General features: G+C 41.3%; 1 protein-coding gene across 2 annotated transcripts in view; it reads right to left on the reverse strand.

The window, feature by feature from the left end:
* GDAP1L1 (ganglioside induced differentiation associated protein 1 like 1) overlaps positions 1 to 2,205 on the reverse strand; it is a 21,956-nt gene extending 19,751 nt beyond the window's left edge. Inside the window, exons 1-2 of one of the 2 annotated variants that reach the window (XM_069072320.1) lie at positions 1,739 to 2,205; position 1,481 (exon numbers count right to left, since the gene is read on the reverse strand). In XM_069072320.1, the coding sequence (XP_068928421.1) occupies position 1,481; positions 1,739 to 1,851 (114 nt within the window). In that variant the 5' untranslated portion in view covers positions 1,852 to 2,205. The remainder of the gene's footprint in view (positions 1 to 1,480; positions 1,482 to 1,738) is intronic. The other variant, XM_069072319.1, reaches the window with a different exon arrangement.
* Between the last annotated feature and the right edge of the window lie 16,878 nt (positions 2,206 to 19,083).

The following is a 19,083-nucleotide window of genomic DNA, read 5'->3' on the forward strand; positions in this document are numbered from 1 at the left end:
GTGTGTGTGTGTGTGTGTGTGTGTGTGTGTGTGTGTGTGTGTGTGTGTGAGGGAGGGAGAGTTGGGATCTCTAAGATCCTTACTAGCTATGCAATTCTATACTCTCTCTCTCCTCTTCCCTCATTGTTCCTACCTCCAGGGTGAAGGAAGATGATATCCCCCTTTTCTCTGTCTCTCTGGCCATTCCAAGGGACTATAAACTCTATAGCCCTGGATTTCACTCAGGAAATTGGTGTCATTGAAGCTCATTTGTAGGGAAACCCCAAGAGTTAATGAAGCATTAAGGGTGTCCTGTGCCTTTAAATGTGCATGCCTAGCTCTGAAAGGACCCAGCAGGCCCAAAGGAGCTGTGACCCGCTGAGGAAGGTGGGGGAAAATGAGGGGAGGGGGTTAACTCTTTCCTTCCCGGTATGAAAACAGGCTGGGAGGGAAGAGGAGTAGTGTAGAGGTACTGGCTGCAGCTCCAGATGCTGGGAGGTTCTGGGCACAAGACAGTTCCTCTAGTATCCTGAGCAACCCCTGTTCTGAAGCCAGTGAGCATCAAAGGACTAAGAATTGGAAAGAATTTTAGAATCCAATTCCCTCACTTTACTGTCAAGCTAAAAAACTGAGGCTCAGGGATGAGGAGTGATTTGCCTAAGGTCACAGAGATAGTAAATAGGAGAGCTGAGATTCCAACCTGGACTCTCTGACCCCAAATCTCATCCTTAAAAATAAAACAAAACTGAAAACGATTTCATGCTACTTTCAGAACCCAGGCAACTTTGAATCCATTGATATGAGAGGTGAGTAGGTACAGGGAGGGCTGAGTCTGTGTGAGTAGGGAGGACAAACGTTCTAGTGGAGAAAGGTGACTAACTTACCCTAACACCCACCACCCCCACCCCTCCCACTCCTGACCAAGACTGAAGGAGACCTTGGTTCAAAAATTTTAGCTCTTACCGATTCATTACATGACCCTGGGGAAGTCATTGTCCTAGGTCTTAGTTTCTTCATTTGTAAAGTGAGGGGATTAAACTAAATAGTTTCTGAGAGACCCTATATCTCAAAATCTGTGAAATCAGGGTGCTTCAAAGCCACAGATACTTACTCCACTCACCCCAACCCCACCCCACCCCCCAATCCCCAGCTCTGTGGAAAAAGGTTGGAGCTAGCTCTGTTGGGCTGGGCTGGGTTGGGCTGCAGTGTCTGGGACAAAGGATGATAGGTCTGATATATCAGGTCTGGGAAAATGGTAGTTCTTCCAGCTGAGCCCCTCAGAACCCCTTCCTTTCTTCCTTCCTTTTGACAGCAGCTTTCTTTGCTGTTTTCTTTGTCTACACTTGTCTGCTTGGCTCCATCCCCTCCCCTCCCCCGCTCCATTCTTAGCTTCTCCTTGGGAACCAGAATAGCCAGGCTGAAGGGATAAGCAGGTTTCTGACACTGGGAGTTGGGTGGGTGGGTGAGCGGATTGGGGACAGCTGCCTCCTCCACCAGAAACCCTCAACTGCAACTATAATCTGCCAAGGAAGCCAGGCCAGTTGCAGGTTAGGGCTGGAGCACCCCGGGGAAACCCATGGTGTTTGACTGTTCCTTGGGGATGAGGAGAGGGAAACCTCACCTACTCCGACACTCCTCCCCCCATCCCCCAAGCTCAGGTCCCGTACCATCCCAGGGCCCCTGAACCAGGAGGCTAGAATGCCCAGGCTTCTGTGTTCCCCACTCCCACTGCCCTCCAGAGCCTGCCTCCTGCATGTACCTTCTGAGAGCTGAAGGACTGAGTCCAGTGGTAGAGAACCAGGCTCTCCTTGGCCCACTGGGAGGGGTCAGCTGCCTCCTGGCCCTCCGAGGCCTCCGGAGTCTTCCCTGCATCACTCTCCAGTGCCGAAATGGGCCACCAGCTACACTTGGTGGGAGTCAGGTTGTTCGGCGTCGCCATGACAGGCTGAGCTCGGAAGGAAAAGGGGAAGGAGGCTTCCTAGTGGTGGCAGGAGCAGCAGCAGCAGCACTCACGGAGCATCACATGGCCTCTCCAAAGCCTCTGTTGTCACTGGGGCTCTAGGCTGGAATCTCATTACTCATCGGGGGGCTCCAGAGGGACCGACAGGGAGCCTTTGCCTGCCCCACCCTGGAGGGGGAAGGCTGTGACTGTTGGGTCACTGCAGAATTCACCACCCTGCTCCAGCCCAAGCCCAGAGCTGGCCCTGGCAGTTCTGCAAGACACCTGAGAATCCCCAGGGTGACTGGGAATTTGACTTATGATGGAGAGATCATTCCGCCCACTGGGGAAGAGACCTTCACCTCTTCTGTCTAGGACATTGCTGGAGAGGCATAGCAGCCCTGGGCTTGAAGACTTGATTTAAGTCCTGGCTCTACCAATTACTTGCTATGTGACCTTGAGCAAGTTAATGAATTTTTCTGAGCCTCAGCTTTCTCATCTGTAAAATGGGACCTTTCCAGCATTAACTTTCCAAGTTCTAAGGATCTTTCCACTTCTGATAGTCTATGTTCTATGGTTCCTTTTAGTTTTTACATTCTATGATTCTGGGAAAGGGCCAGTCTGACGTACCACCTGTACGTCATAAGGGGTTACCTGATGGTTGGATTTGAGTATTAACTAGAAAGTATTTCCCATCCCTCCCAAACCTCCTCCTACTTAGAAAGGCAGAAAAGTTCAGCAAGAGCACTGACATTGCAATTAGAAGACCTGTATTTCTGTCTCAACTGTGCCACTGTTTGTAAGACTTTGGGCAAATCACTACACACCCTACTTGACTCTTAGGATTGTATTTTTTGGTATGATAAGGATATAGACTGGAGTTGTGTTTTTGTTGGTATGGGAACTCCCAAGTGAGGAATTTCATGCTCTCGTGCAGATCTGTCCCTGAGTCTTAGACAGCTCCCTAAAGGACAGAGAAGGGAAGTGATTTGTCAACCATCACAGAGCCAGAATGTGTCAGTTAGGTTTAAATCCAGGGCTCTCTAGCTTCAAGACTAGTTCTTAATCCACTATGCCAGGCTGCCTCTCATATTTTTTCATGATTTAAAAAGTTTTATTGATGCTTTTCGTTTTTATATCACCATCACTTCCCTATATTGCCCCTCCCCCACTTATACCACCCTTCTTAGTACCACATAAATGCAATAAAACAGAACAAATCATCACATTGGCTGTGTCTGAAAATGAATGCCTCTTTCAGCACCTATACTCAATCCATCACCTCTTTGTGAGAGGCAGGAGACCTACTTCATCATCAGCTCTCTGAAGTCAGAATTAGATATGCATTGAGTAGAGTGCTGAAGTTGTAAAGCACTTTAGAAGGGTGACATATTCATTTTGTCAGTCCTTCCCTCTCTCTGGCATTCCAGCATTTGAGAGTTATTCATTAGTTTTGTAACAAGCTTTCCTGTTAAAGGCCAATCCACCTGGGAGTGGCAATGTGTTTAATTCTCAGCCATTCACTGGTTAATTTATCAACCCAGAATTTGAGGTCCGCCACAATCTGGCTATAACATAGCTGCCTTTCAAGCCTTATTTCACAACATTCCACTTGTGCTCTACATTCTAACCAGCTGGACTACTGGCTATTTTAAAAATCTCATCCTACCACCCTCCACCTCTCTGAGTTTATAGAGGCCATCATCCCTCAAGCCTAGAGTGCCCCTCCCTCCATAACTTCCCTCTTACTGTTTGAGGGCTAAGCAATCCTCCCAGTCCCTCAGTATCACAACCAAGGGTCCATCCTCAATTCCTATTTCTCAACACTACACCCCGCCCTCCCCCTTGCCCCATCTAATCTGTTGCCAAGGACTATTGATTTTATATTTGTAACATCTCTTGAAAATAGCCCTCTTTTCTCCTCTAACATTGCCTAAAGTGATTTTCCTAAAGTACAGGACTGATCATATCACACATACCACCCCCTGCCCCTCAATCCCCCCTCCAACTCAATAAACTCCAGTTGCTTCCTCTTATCTCCATGATCAAATATTAAGTCCTCTGTTTAACATTCAGAGTCCTCCATAACCTAGCCCTCTCTTACTTTTCCAGTTTTTAATTTTTAGCATTCACTTAAAAATAATTTGAGTTCCACATTCTTTCCCTCTTACCCTTCTCCCACCTATTAAGATAGGATATCAATTATACATGTGAAGCAACATAAAACATTCCCATATTAACCACATTGCAATAAAAAGCAAGAAAAATAAAGTGAATGAAGTATGCTTAAATCTGCACTCAGAGTTCATCAGTTCTCTGGAGGGGGAGATAATTTTTCATTGTGGAATTGCTTTGGATCACTTTCTTGATCAGAGTAGCTAAGTGGTTACAACATTGCTGTTGCTTTGTACAATGTTCTCCTGGTTCTTCCCACTTTATTTTGCATCAGTTTATATAAATCTTCCCTGGTTTTTCTGAAACCAAACACCTCATCATTTCTTTTCTTTCTATTTCATTTTTATAAAGATTTTGAGTTCCAAATTTTTTCTCCCTCCCTCCTTCCCAAAATGGCAAGCAATCTGATATGTTATACATGTACAAACATATTAAACATACTTCAACATTAGTCATGTTGTGAAAGAAGAATCAGAACGAAAGGGAAAAACCATGAGAAAGAAAGAAAAAAAAACAATAAAAAGAGAGAAAATAGTATGCTTTGATCTGCATTCAGACTCCATAGTTCTTTCTCTGGATGTGGATAACTTTTTCCAGAATGAGTCCTTCAGAACTATCTTAGGTCACTGTATTGCTGATAAGAGCTAAGTCTATCCAAGTTGGTCATCACATAATGTTGCTGTTACTATGTATAATGTTCTCTTGGTTCTTCTCACTTCACTCAGCATTGGTTCATGTTCAGAGGCTCCCAAAGTGGGTAATACTTCCCCCTGGGGAGGTGGTGGAGTGATTCAGGGAAGTGGTAGTAGCATCAGGTACAATTCGGGGGCACTGAATAAAAATAAAGGGGTGGTGGAAGCATAAGGAAAGAAGAAAAGAGAAGCAAATTTTGAAAAACTGTTTGTACATGTTTCATCTGTTGTGTAACAGTTTAAGTTATAGTGGTTACATTATTTTTCAAATAAAAACACAAAATGCAAGTTGTAAACAATCAATGGTCAAGTCTACCAACAGGTCTTAATAAGCAAGTGATGGCAGGTGAGCATGCCATTCCATGCCACTGGAAGTCCAGCATGCATCAACAGCAATATGTGCACATAATGACTTGTTTAACAATATGATACTCTACAGTTACATGACACAATATTGCATCATCAAAATTTCAATGCAGGGAAAAAAAACATAAATTTGCAGTAAAATATTAAAGATGCATCATTTTAAAAATTTTTATATTTTTTGACATGATGCAAATTAAAAAAAACATTAGAGGATTAAATAAAGTAGATTTCTGGGGGGTACTAATTTTTTTTAAAGGGGTCAGCCATAGGCCAAATAAGTTTGAGAACCTCTGAGTAAAGTCTTTCCAGATTTTTCTGAATTCCATCTGCTCATCATTCCTTATAACACAATAGTATTACATCACAATCATATACCACATCTTGTTCAGTCATTCTCAAATGTCCGATTCCTTGTCACCACAAAAAGAACTAATATAAATATTTTTGTACGTACAGGTCCTTTTCCCTTTTCTTTCTTTGGTCTCTTTGGGATTCAGTGTGGTATTGCTAGGTCAAAGGGTATGCACAGTTTTATAACACTTTGGGAATAGTTCCAAATTGTTCTCTTACAGTGGTTGGACCATTTCACAACTCCACCAATAGTGCATTGGTGTGCCTATTTTTCTCCATCTCCTCTCACATTTGTCATTTTCTTTTCTGTCGTATTAGCCATTCTGATAGGCATGAGGTGGTATCTCAGAGTTGTTTTTATCTAAACAATAATGATTTAGAGCACTTTTTTAATGTGACTATTAGTAATTTTGATTTCTTCTTCTGAAAACTGTTCATATCCTTTCACCATTTGTCAATTGAGGGATAGCTCATATTTTTATAAATTTGACTCAGTTCCCTACATATTTGAGAAATAAGGTCTTTATCAGAGAAATTTGCTTTAAAGATTTGTTTCCAGTTTCCTGCCTTTCTTCTAATTTTGGCTGCATTGGTTTGTTTGTACAAAAACTTTAATTTCATGTCATAAAAATTATCCATTTTGCTTCCCATGATCTTTTCTATATCTTGTTTGGCTATAAATTCTTCCTTTATCCATATATATGACAGATGCATTTTTCCACGATCCCCTTATTTATTTCTGATATCACCTTTTATTTATAAATAATTTAACCATTTTTACTTTATTTTGGTATACAGCATGAGATGTTGGTCTATGCCTAATTTATGCCAAATTGCTTTCCAGTTTTTTCAGCGATTTTTGTTACATTGTGAATTCTTTCCCCCAGAGCTTGGATCATTGGGTTTACCAGACACTACAATATTATGGTCATATACTACTATGTATTATGTCCTTATCTATTCCACCTATCCATCACTCTATTTCTTAGTGCCAGATTGTTTTGATGATTGCCACTTTGTAATATAGTTTGAAATCTGGAACTGCTAGGCTGCCTTCCTTTACATTTTTTCCCATTGATTCCCTTGGTATTCTTTATTGTTCCAGATTAATTTTATTTTTTTCTAGCTCTATAAAATAATTATTTGGTATTTTGATTTATATGTCACTGAATAAGTAAATTAATTTAGGTAGATTTGTTATTCTTCATATATTGGTTCAGCCTACCCATAAACAATATTTCTCCAGTTGTTTAGATCTCTCTTTATTTGTGTGGAAAGTATTTCACAGCTGTGTTCATATACTCCCTGGGTTTATCTTGACATGTAAACTCCCAAATATTTTATGTTGTCTGCAGTAATTTTAAATAGAATTTAACTTTCTCTTTTCTCCTGCAGGTTTTATTAGTAATATGTAGAAATGCTGATGATTTATGTGGATTTATTTTACATCCTTCAACTTTGCTAAAATTTTAATTGTTTCAACTATTTTTTTAGTTGATTGTCTAGGGTTCGCTAAGCATAACATCATATCATCTAAAAAGAGTGTTAGTTTTGTTTCCTCCTTGTCTATTCTTATTCCTTCACTTTCTTTTTCTTTTCTCATTGTTATAGCTAGCCTTCTAGTATAATACTGGATAATAGTGGTGATAATGGGCATCCTTGCTTCACCCCAATCTTATTGGGAAGGCTTCTAGTTTATCTCCATTACAGATAATTCTTGCTTATGATTGTAGCTAGATACTACTTATCATTTTAAGAAAGGTTCCACTCATTCCTATGCTTCCTAGTGTTTTTTTAAATAAGAATGGGTGCTATATTTTGTCAAATGTTTTTCGGTATCTATTGAAATAATCATATTGTTTTCGTTGTTTTTATTATTGGTATGGTTTATTATGCCTATAGTCTTCCTAATATTGCACCAGCCCTGCATTCTTAGAATGAATCCCACCTAGTCATTTTGTGTGATCTTTGTGATATATTGCTGTATTCTCCTTGCTAGAATTTTATTTAAAATTTTTGCATAAAATTCATTAGGGAAATTGGCCTATAGTTTTTTCCCTCTGCTTTACTTTCCCTGGTGTAGATAATTTGGTAATTTGGCTTTCTTTCTTTTTTTCTTTTTGGAGGGGGGAAGGCAGAGCAATTGGGGTTAAGTGACTTGCCCAAGGTCACATGGCTAGTAAGTGTTAAGTGTCTGAGGCTGGATTTGAACTCAGGTCCTCCTGACTCCAGGGCCAGAGCATTCACTGCACGACCTAGCCGCTCCCCCTCTACTACTCTTAGTGGATTTTTAAAATACTTTTTTAGCTCCTCCAGGAATTCTTGTTGGGCTTGTATCCTGTTCATATATTTTTTAGTGGTTTTTTTCTCTTTTTTTTTCTTTTTGCTTTTTGGAGGGGGAAAGGCAGGGCAATTGGGGTTAAGTGACTTGCCCAAGGTCACATGACTAGTATGTGGCAAGTGTCTGAGTCTGGATTTGAACTCAGGTTCCCCTGACTTCAGGGCTGGTGTTCTATTCACTGCACCACTTAGCCATCCCTATTCATATGTTTTTTCTTTGAGACTTTGTCTTTTTCTGAATTTGTCTTGATCTTCCCTGTCACCATAGTAGTTTTTATGGTCAAATTATTTTTGTTGTTTACTCACTTTTCTAGCCTATTTCTTGACATTGAACTGTATGTTAAAGTTGGGCTCTGTTCCTGATTCAAGGGTGGAGTGGGGACTGTTCCAAGATTCAAACTTTTTTGAACTGCTGTTTTCAGCGCTAGTTCTGGCGGGGGCAGCGGGGAGGAAGTTAGAAGTTTTAGGTACTTCCAAAGTGGTGTCATCTGGGGAGAGGTGTGGTCACTGCTGTCCTACTCTGCACTCTGGTCTGAAATGGCCCTGGTTCATTGTAGGCACAAAGTATAGGAGCTTTACTCCTCAGGGATTCTGCTCCCTTGTGACCAAAAGCACTAGTGCTCCTCAAGGTCACTGCTACCTTGTGACCCAAAGTGCTCCTCTCTGCCCTGGAATTGTGACCCAGAAGTGGGTATAGGCAGTAGAGTTGTCAAACAGCACCCAGTCCTTCACTCAATGCTAGCCCAAGAGTCCCCTGTAATTTCTATCTGACCAGTTGCCTGATCCTCTTTATTGTCTCTGGCTTGCTTCAGAGCTCTTGGAGCTGCTGATACTTGTCACCATAGCCTCTGATGTCCACATCTGGTTTTCTACCACATGTACTCTGGACTAGCCCCTACCCCAGTGTCATAGATCTCTCTTTCTGATCTCCTAAGTTGTTTGGGGCTGAAAAAACATTTCATCCCAGCTTTTTGTTGGCTTTGCTGCGCCAGAATTTTATTTGAGGAATTATTTCAAAGTTTGGAGAGGAATGTTGAGAACTTTAGGCTGTAGTGCTTTCTCTATTCTGCAATCTTGGGAAGTTGAGCTTTTCAGTCTTCTTACACTTTACTCCCTGACATATTTTTTTAAATCTAGAAACACTGGCCTCCTGACCATTCTTCAAACAAGACACTCCATATCTCAATTTTGGGAATTTTCTCTGGGTATTCCCCATACTTGAAGTGCTCTCTCTTCTCATATCCACCTACTGACTTCCCTGACTTCCTCTAAATCCCAACTAAATTCCCATCTTCTATAGTAACCCTTTCCTAAGACTTTTGTATCCCCAGAACTTAGCATAGTGCTTGAAACATAGTAGGTCCTTAATAAATGTTTATTTGACTGACAGGTACTTAATAAATGTTTATTGATTGACTGTTCCTAGATATCTTACTGGCAGCATATTACAGTGAAAAGAGTACTAGCTCTGTAATCAGAAGAACTGAATTCAAATTTTTTTCTACCTATGTGATCTTAGGCAAAATAATCTTACTGGACCTAAATTTTTCTTTTATAAAACGAGGGGGTTGGACTCCATGACCTCTGGCATTCCTTCTGACTCTAAATCTGTGATTCTGATTAACTTCTCTCAAGTCTTGGTTTTCTTATTTGTAAAATGGGGATAATATTTGCACTGGCAATGTCACAGGGTTATTGGGAGGACAACACTCTGTCAACTTCAATGTGCCATATGAGTGTGAACTATTACTTCCAATACTTTGATTATCCCTGATCTTGTCAACTGACTACTTCTACTAAAATGTATTGCAACCTATATATATCCTAGCAAACAGCTGCATTGATATGGCTAAAATATAGATAGATATAGATACAGATATAGACATATGGATGGACATAGAATGGATATGAACTCATCCAACCACTACAATTGTTACATCTGTGTTTGACACAGGTAGGTCCTGTATTGTTATAGTGTCCCACAATCACTCTCAATCTGTATGGGGAGAAGACCAAATGGAAGTAATAATGGTTTTTATTTATACAGCAATTTATGACTACTAAGCACTTTACATATTTTAATAGCCCTTTAGTGGCTTGACTGTACATAGTTGTGCACATGTTGCCTCCTCCCATTAGACTGTGAGTTCTTTGAGGGCAGAAACTGTTTTTGACCTTTCTCATATCCAAAGTACTTAGCACAGTGCCTGGCACACAGGAAGTACTTAATGAATGCTTACTGAGTGACTGATGACCTGGTACCATACTATCTTTCCAGTCTTATGACATATTAGTGCCCTCCACATAATCTAAGATCCAGTCAAACCATCCTCTTTTCTCCCTGATGGCCCTCTATTTCCTAGCTCTGTGTCTTTTCCTTGGCTGCTCTCTATGCCTGGAATGCTTTCCCTTCTCCCGTCTCTCTGCCTTTAGTAATCCCTCATTTTTTTCAATAGCCAAACCAAGAATCACTGCCTGAGGCTTTTGCTGGTTCCTCTTGTTGTTGGCACCTTTCCCTCTCCCCAGGTTGCTTTATATCTTTGTATGTTTATGTCTATATAAATACATGTGCACACATACATACATAAAACATACAGCACACATATATGTATGTTGGGCATGAGTTGTTTCATTGTCTTTGTATTCCCAGGTTCTAGAAGAGTACCTGGCACATGGTAGGTATTTAATAAGTGTTTATTGTTGATGGATAGAAGCGTCATTATACTTATTTTATTTATGAGGAAATTGATGTGAGGGGAAATGATTTGCTAATGGATGTATAACTTTATCCACATCTTTCTTAGTCCTGACAATAAGACCAGGTCTCTTAACAATCAGTCCACCAAGATACTGACTGAAGGAAGGTGAAGACAGGGTTAAGGTTTCTGTGTCCCCAGGAGGTAAAGTGCTTTGATTCAACTCCTAAGATCCTTGTGTCTCTGCTAGTGTCAACAAAATTTTAGCTATATTGATTACAGAGCCCTTCATAATGTAGCCCCCTCCTACTTATCCATTCTTCTTATACCTTACATTTCACTACATACTCTTCAATCCAGTGACACTGGCCTTCCAGCTGTTCCACAAACAAGACACTCCATGTCTCAGCTATGGGCATTTTTTTCTGGAATGTTCTCCCTCCCCCTATCCTATTACTGACCTCTCTGGCTTCCTTTAAGTCCCAACTAAAATCTCACCTTCTATAGGAAACCTTCCCCAATCCCCCTTAATTCCAGTGCCTTCCCTCTTTTAATTATTTCCTATTTATCCTGTATGTAACTTGCCTTGTATATATTTGTTTACATGTTGTCTCCTCCATTAGACTGTAAGCTCTTTGAGGTCAGGGACTATCTTTCTGTATTCCATTACTTAGCACAGTGCCTTAGCATAGTGCCTTACCACAGTGACACATAGGCACTTAATAAATGTTCATTGATTGATCTTTTCCTCTTCATCCCTTTAAGTCTAAAGGAAGGGGGAGAATCTTCCCTTTCATTCCCTGTATTATAATCTCCCTAAAAAGGGTTATTTTCTCCCTATAAAGAATTTTTTGCTTATAGAATATTTCTTCAAACCCCTATTGAGGCAGTTTCACCAGAAGAAGGTATCTGTTTGATGCAGGGCTCAACTTTGTCATTTCTCTTTCATAGTATTTATTAATAATATTAGCCTAGCAAGGGGAAGTGACCTGCCCTTGGTCATTCATCTAGAAGAACAAGATCTCTAACCCAGGTCTCTTCACTGTAAACCGAGTACTCCAGGAATAACCATAGAAGATTTAAAACAAATTATAACCTTTTATGTTAACAAAAAGGAAACAAAATATGTAACCATCAATTGGGGAAATTGTGGTATGTAACTGTAATGGAATAATGGAATTTCACCTTAAGAAATTATGGATATGAGGCATTCAGAGACTGCATTTAGGAGTATGTAACTATAATGGTTTTTCATCTTTAGACCCCACTAGACTGTGATCTTCTATGCTTCTATGAAGGAATACAAGTGTGAGTTATTATTTCCATGTCCTTCAAGATGTTCAGAGAACAAAGAACACCATTAGATTGGGGACCTACAGTACACACACTTGTTTTATTTGAAAATGACTCATTAGGATTAAACAGAACTGTCCTTGTATAAGGAGGTGTGATGCTTCTTTTGTACTATGATAAAGCTGGAGGGGAGAAGGGACAAGGCAGACATAGAAAAATCAGAAAAAGGGCCTTCAGATGTAAAGGATACATTCCATACCTGAGCAAGGATCTAAGTACACATGAAGAAGCCAGTGGGACTATGGACAGGGCATATGGACAGGGCCTCTCTATCTTTGTCCCCAGTCACTCAAATATATGAAACCCCACTAGAGTCTATAAAATATAGCTCAGCCATTCATCATTAGTAGAGGTAGAATAAAAAAAATGAGGGAAACTATCTTTGAACCAGGAAGAACTGTCTAATACAAGACCTCTCTCCACCACCTGCTTAGGGGTAACAAAACTCAGAAGGAAAGCTCTGAGGAAGTGAAAGAAGAGACACGTATGCTAATTCTCACCTAATGATCATAGCTCTTAGTGCAAGAACACATAGGTACTCCAGCTGAATAAAGAATGGTAACACAGAAGCTAGAGGGAGTATAGTAGAAGTGTCCCATTGAGAATATTTCATTGAGCCTGGGGCTGACTGAGGTTAGACAGGGGGTCAAATTGTCTAGCAGAGAAGCCACAAACTGTGAAAAGCTCAAGTGATTTCTCTAGCACAGGTCAACAGCTGCCTGGTGGCAAAGTAACCTCCCCAGCTTAGTCCAGCAGCATCTGCTCAATGGCTTAGTGACCCATCCAGACCAGATGGGAAGTAGTTGGGCCAGTGGCCAGGTCTGGCCTAGCAGCAGCTAAGTCTGTGATGAGCCACTTCAGCAGTTACATGAGTTGCCTGACCCAACCCAGCATTGGATTGACCTGTCCAGTCAGGAGGCAGAGATGTCATCTCTTACATGGAGTCAGCCCCACTGAACCTCTGGACAACTTGTCCAATAATACTGACCCATGCCCTGTTGTGACCTTTGTAGGGACTCTCTAGAGAAAGGACTTTGAGGTCCATCCTTCTGGAGCTGTGAATTACTTGGCCCATGTGTGTTTCCTGTACATGTCCCTCCCTACAACTGTCCTGCAAATTGGTGCCCACTCCTCTCCTCACAGACTCCACATGTGTGTGTCAGAGAGGCTCTCCAGGAGGGTGGGCTTGCAAAATGCTTTTTAACTACTATTCTTTCTGTGCCATTTGAATAAATGACTTTGTTAGAAAACTGAATCTCAGACTTCATGAACTGATGCAAAGTGAAGTGAGCAGAACCAGGAGAACATCGTACATAGTAACAGCAATAGTGTACAAAGATCAATTGTGAATGACTTAGCTATTCTCCACAATAAAATGATCTAAAACAATTCTGAAGGACTAATGATGAAAAATGCTATTTGCCTCCAGAGAAAGAATTTATGGAGTGTGAATGCAGATTGAAGTATACTTTTTTAAACTTTCTTTTTCTTGTTTTTTTTTGTTTGTTTTGAATCTGTATTTTCTTTCACAATATGACTAATATGGAAATGTTTTGCATGACTCCACATATATAATCTATTTTAAACTGCTTACTTTCTCTATGAGGGAGGAGAGAAAGGAGGGAGAGAATTTGGAACTCAAATTATTTAAATGAATGTTAAAAAGTTTTTTCATGTAATTGAAAAAAAATACTTTAAAAAAGAACTGAATCTCTTGGCTAATTGTTAATTGGGGTTCATTAACTACAGGTTAGGGGGATAGTCACTAATACGGTTACTCCTAGAACTCTGGGGTTACTAGCAGCAACTAACCCTTTGGCCCCAACCTGGTAGAAAGAATGAGCCCACAAGGGGAATTGCCTCTGGGAATTACAAAATCTGCCTCACTGAGCTGGGTCTGATTCTCATCTCTCCATCCCTAGCACCTAGCACAGTACATAGCATATAATGAGTATTTGGTCCATATTAAATTGAATTGCATTTCAATAAGCATAGGCCCTGCACATGGTAGGCTGTGATTCCAAACCTTCTCTAAGGCTTCCAAGGCTTGTCCATTCTCTTCTGACTAAGCACCTGACATTGGTCCTTGATGGCATTAGCTTGTCCAGAACAGGATAGGTGGGATTTGGGCATATCTGAATGTGACAATAACCTACTTTTGTAGCACCTGGTAATACGGGTTTTATCACTGTTTTTTTAGACTCCAATGCAATCTGACAACCCAGAGAATGAGCATACTTCTATTTTCTACTACTATTCATACAGGAAGCCTCTGTTTTATCTTCCCCCATTAAAAGACAAGCTCCCTGATGACTAAGACTGTTTTAATGGCTTATATTTGTATTCCTGGGGATTAGCACAGTGCCTGGCACATAGTAAACTCTTAATAAATACTCTCTAATTCATTCATTTACAACGCTGGCACTGGTCACTGTTTAACATTGACAAGGCCTAGAATCTCCAAGCTTACAGGGATTTGCCCTACTTTCATCACCCAATGAAATAGCAAGGCTCTCAGGAGATGGTTTGAACTTGAGATCTCTCAAAGATCTGGCAGCCAGCCCCTGCCAGCTCCTCTGAGGTCAATGGAATCAAAGGTAGGCCAGGCCAGGCTCAGTTTGAAGAAGATGCCTTGTATGACACTTCTGGAGAGCAGAACTGGGCCATTGGCAACACTGGCCCTTCACTATCTTTCTTGAAAATCTCCTAGATCTTAACAGGAAAAAAATAGGAATTTACATGATTAAATCTTAAAAAGGGGATGCAGAACTTTACCTAGCCCTATCTCTAAATGTTATCAGAAGGTATTTTTACAAAGGCCAGAGTTATAACAGGAATGATGATGATATTAGATTGTAAGCTCCTTGTTTCATTTTTGCATGCTCAGCTCCTAGCACAGTGTGTGACACCTAGGAAGTGCTTCATAAATGTTTATTAATAGAAAGTCCTGAGAAACATACTAGTTGTGTAACCTTGGGCAAGTCACCAGAACACTCAGTGCCTCACATATTACTGATCTTCACAGGTGAAGAGTCCCCTATCTTCAGGAAGTCTTAGCTGTGGAAAGATTTTTAAAATACAGTGAAAATACAGTGGTACCATGAAAAGGGCAGTGGTGCTGAACCACTAGTAGTTGGAGTCAGAAGTCTTTGATTTGAATCCTAGGTCTGCTCTGGTTGTTTTAACTTAGACAAATCACTTCCCCTTTCTCAATTTCCTTAAATGCAACATGAAAGGGTTGTGTTAAATGATTTTTGAGTTCTCTTCCATTTCTGAATCCTATAATCTTATGAATGGGTGAAGAGCCAGGGAGGATGAGATAGTGAGAAGAGAAGAGGAGCTCAGGACTCCCCATAGGACTTTCGTAACCCATGTTCACAAAGCTTCATCAAACATGGGCTCCTCTGATACACACTATGTGCCTGCTAGCGAGTTACTTTTCTTCTCAGTCCCCAGGTCAGCTCTGTAAGACCATAAGTTGCAGCATCTTCATTGGTGGAGAGAGTTTCCAAAGCAGGTGAAGAAGTGGGAAAAGGACTAAGACCTTCCTCTGACTACAAGCATTCCATCTCTTGTCTCTCCCCTGAGGGGCCCAGTAGGAGAGGCTTCTACCTCCTGATGCAATCAGTCTGATCACAAGCCTCAAGTAAGAAGAGGAAGATTTTCCTCTGACCAAATCCCCTTCCATCTCCTGCTGTTCCTGTCCCTTGACAGAAGAGTAAGAGGAAGTCAGTGGGGAACAGAACTTTTCATCTTTTGTTACATAGGCTCAATTTCCATCTTCTTCTGTACTGTCACCTCACCTGCCTAATCTCCAGACTTCAGAGGGAAGAAGAGTAATAAAATAGGGAGTCCTGAATGATGATCTGACCATGTGCCTTCCATCTTTGCTGCCCTTTTCTCCTGTCTGATCTCAGTCTTGTTGGAGAAGAGGGGTGGTGCCTTCTGCTCAGTGATAAACATTCTCATACCTGTTCATACCCTTCACATCCCAGTGATGGTGAACCTCTGTAGGTCATTGTCCAAACCCCATTCTCCATCTCCCAATTCCTCATTCCCATCCCCTCAAGCTTCCCACTCCAAAGTCACAGCCAAATGTCACCCATCCTTTCCACTGTAGTTTCTGAAATTCCTGTTCCACAGGTAACACACTTCCCTTCATCCTCTCCCTCTCCTTCTATCTTCTAGCAATCACTGAAATCTAGGTTACTCCAGTGACATGGATTCCCTGGCCACCCTCTCCAGTACTGGCTGCCCCTTCACTCACTACCCTCTGCTCACTGGTCCAGGTAGGGGAAGTGTAATACTCCATGCTTCCTATCATCACTTTCAAGTTTTCCTCCTTCATCTATTACTCAGTAACCTCCCATCCTTTGAGGTTCATGCTATTCATATCTATCTCCCAATAAAAATACTGGTAGCTGTTGTCTACCACCTCAAGATCACTCCCCTTCCTTCCTAAATGAATAAAGTACACGGCTCACAATTTTTCTCCTTTCCAACTCCTGCCTTCATAATAGGGGACTTCAGCACAGACTCTCCCTCAAACACCATAGCCACTCAGTTCTTTAACCTACTAACTTCCTATAACCTACTCCTCCACCACACCTCAGCCATATACAAAAATGATTATACCTTTCATCTTTCCATCATCCACAATTGTACCCCCTCCATGATCAAGAATTCTGAAAACTCATCCAACGTAATCTACATAATCTGCCTTCCCATACCAAATTCTACTTCTTAATCTACGCCATGACCTTCCACCCCTCAGTTCTCTCCCAGGTCACTTTGCCTGCTCTAGCCACTCTCTTCTTTTCCTTATCATGACACGTTGGTGAACAAGTTCCAACTCTACACTGCACTCTTCTCTGGAGTCCCTGACCCCATTATTATTTTGCCAATTGTGCCATGACAAATCTCAACCTTAAATGACACCTACCATACACCACCTTTGCTCCTACACACATACTACTGAACGCAGAGAAAATTACACAACTGTTCTGACAGGGTCTACTACAAATTTATGTTATACAACCTCAATTGGACCCTCACTGCCATTAGGCAATCCTTCTATATCTCACTTATCAATTTGCTATCCCACTCCCCACAGCAGCCTTTCCAAACTTTTTCATCTCTCCTCAAACCTCTTATGTTCCCCCTTCTCCTCTCTCAGCTGAGATCCTCGCCTTAGAATTTACAGAAAAAAAAATGAGGACACTCACCATGAGCTTCCTCTTCCTCATCTCATGTCACTCAGACGTCCTCTTCCACTATTTCCTCCTTCTCTCCTGTCTCTTACTCTTTACCAAGGCTCATCTCTCCATTTGCACAATCCCATTCCTTTCTATCTCCTCCAACAGACTGTCTCTCTGGTACCCACAGTCTCTCACTTATCTTCAGTCTCTCCCTGTCTATTTTTTTTTATTTCTTTATTTTTTATTTTATTTTTTTTTAAGCAATTGGGGTTAAGTAACTTGCTCAAGGTTATACAGCCAGTTATTTCTGGGTGTGGTGCTGAGTGTCTGAGCCCGGGATTCGATCTCCAGGTCGTCCCAACACTGGAACCGGTGCTCTTACTCGCTCTCTCCCTGTCTATTGGCTCCTTCTCTACTTCCTACAGTCATGTCTGTCTCTGTCCTCTTCAAAAATATTTGGTCCTTCCATCCCCACTATTGTTCTATATTTCTTCTGCCTTCGTAGCCACACTCCTTGAAAATACATCTACAATAGGTGCCTCCACTTTCTCTTCTCTCACTCACTTCTTAGTCATTCTACTGAAACGACTTTCTCCAAAGTTACCTAGGATCCCTTAACTGCCAGATCCAATGGCCCTTTCTCCTCGTCCTTCTTCACCTCCCTGCAGTCTTTGACACTGTTCGTGTCCACCCCCTTCTCTCTGTTTAGGGGATGCTGCTCTCTTCTGGTTCACCTACTTATCTGCTCCTTCTCAGTCTCCTTTGCTGGATTCTCACCCACATCATGCCCTCTAACCAAAGAACCCACAGGGTTCTGTCCTGGGCCCTCAGTCCTTACATCTTTATACTACTTTGTTTAGTAACCTGATCATGGATTTAATTATCTTCTCTATGATGATTCCTGTCATGATTCTCAAATCTGCCTATCCAGTTCTAACCTCTCTACTGATCTCTAGTCTCATATCTCCAGCGGTCTTTTAGACATCTCAAACTCAATGTCCAGTAGACATCTTAAACTCAACCTATTTCAAACTGACCTCATTATCTTTCCTCCTAAATCACCCCCCCAACCAACTTCCCTATTACTGTTGAAAACATTATCCTCTCAATCCCTCAGTCTCACAACCTAAATGCCATCCTCAGCTCCTTACTCTCTCACCCTCCCACATCTAATCAAATGTCAAGTTCTTTCATCATCACCTTTGCAAGATCTCTTCTCTATGCTACCAACACCCTAGTACAGGCCCTCATCACTACACACCTGGTCTAATAATAGCCTGCTGGGGGGTTTACCTGCCTCTGATTTCACTCCAATACATTTTCCATTCAGTCACTAAAGTGATCTTCCTAAAGTGCCAGTCCAACCACTTCACCTCTTCCCCCTGATCTCACTCCATCACTTCCAGTGGCTCCCTATTTCCTTGAAGATTCAAATGCTGATTCCTATGTTTGGCATTCAACTTCCTTCATATAACCTGGCCCCCTCCTGCCCTTCCAGTCTTCTTATTTGCTGACAAATACTCTTTGATCCAGTAACAATGGCCTCCTGGAGGTTCAAGAATAAGACACTTCATCTCTCAGCTCTAGGCATTTTTACTGGCTGTGCCCCAAGACTGGAATGTTCTCTCCCCTCATTGCCTCCTGGCTTCCTTTAAGTTCCAATTAAAATCCCTTCCAAAGAAAGCCTTTCCCAATCTCTCTTAATTCTAGTGCCTTCTCTCTATTAATTATTCCCTATTTATCATATGTATATATGTATATGTGTGTATACATCTTGTTTGTATATTTGCTTGCATGTTGTCTCTTCCATTAGATTGTAAGCTCCTTGAGGGCAGGGTTGTCTTTTTGCCTCTTTTTTATCCCCAGAGTAGCACAATACCTGATATATAATAGGGGCTTCATAAATGTTTACTGACTTTACAGACTTTCTCTATACTGATGAAATCACAGGTTCCAAATAGCATCTTCCAAATAGTTCATATTTATATAATACC

The sequence above is a fragment of the Petaurus breviceps genome, unplaced genomic scaffold (genome assembly GCF_028583685.1).
Source record: "Petaurus breviceps papuanus isolate PSGF00001 unplaced genomic scaffold, PetGlider_PUasm1.0 90847, whole genome shotgun sequence".
NCBI classification, from domain to species: domain Eukaryota; kingdom Metazoa; phylum Chordata; class Mammalia; order Diprotodontia; family Petauridae; genus Petaurus; species Petaurus breviceps.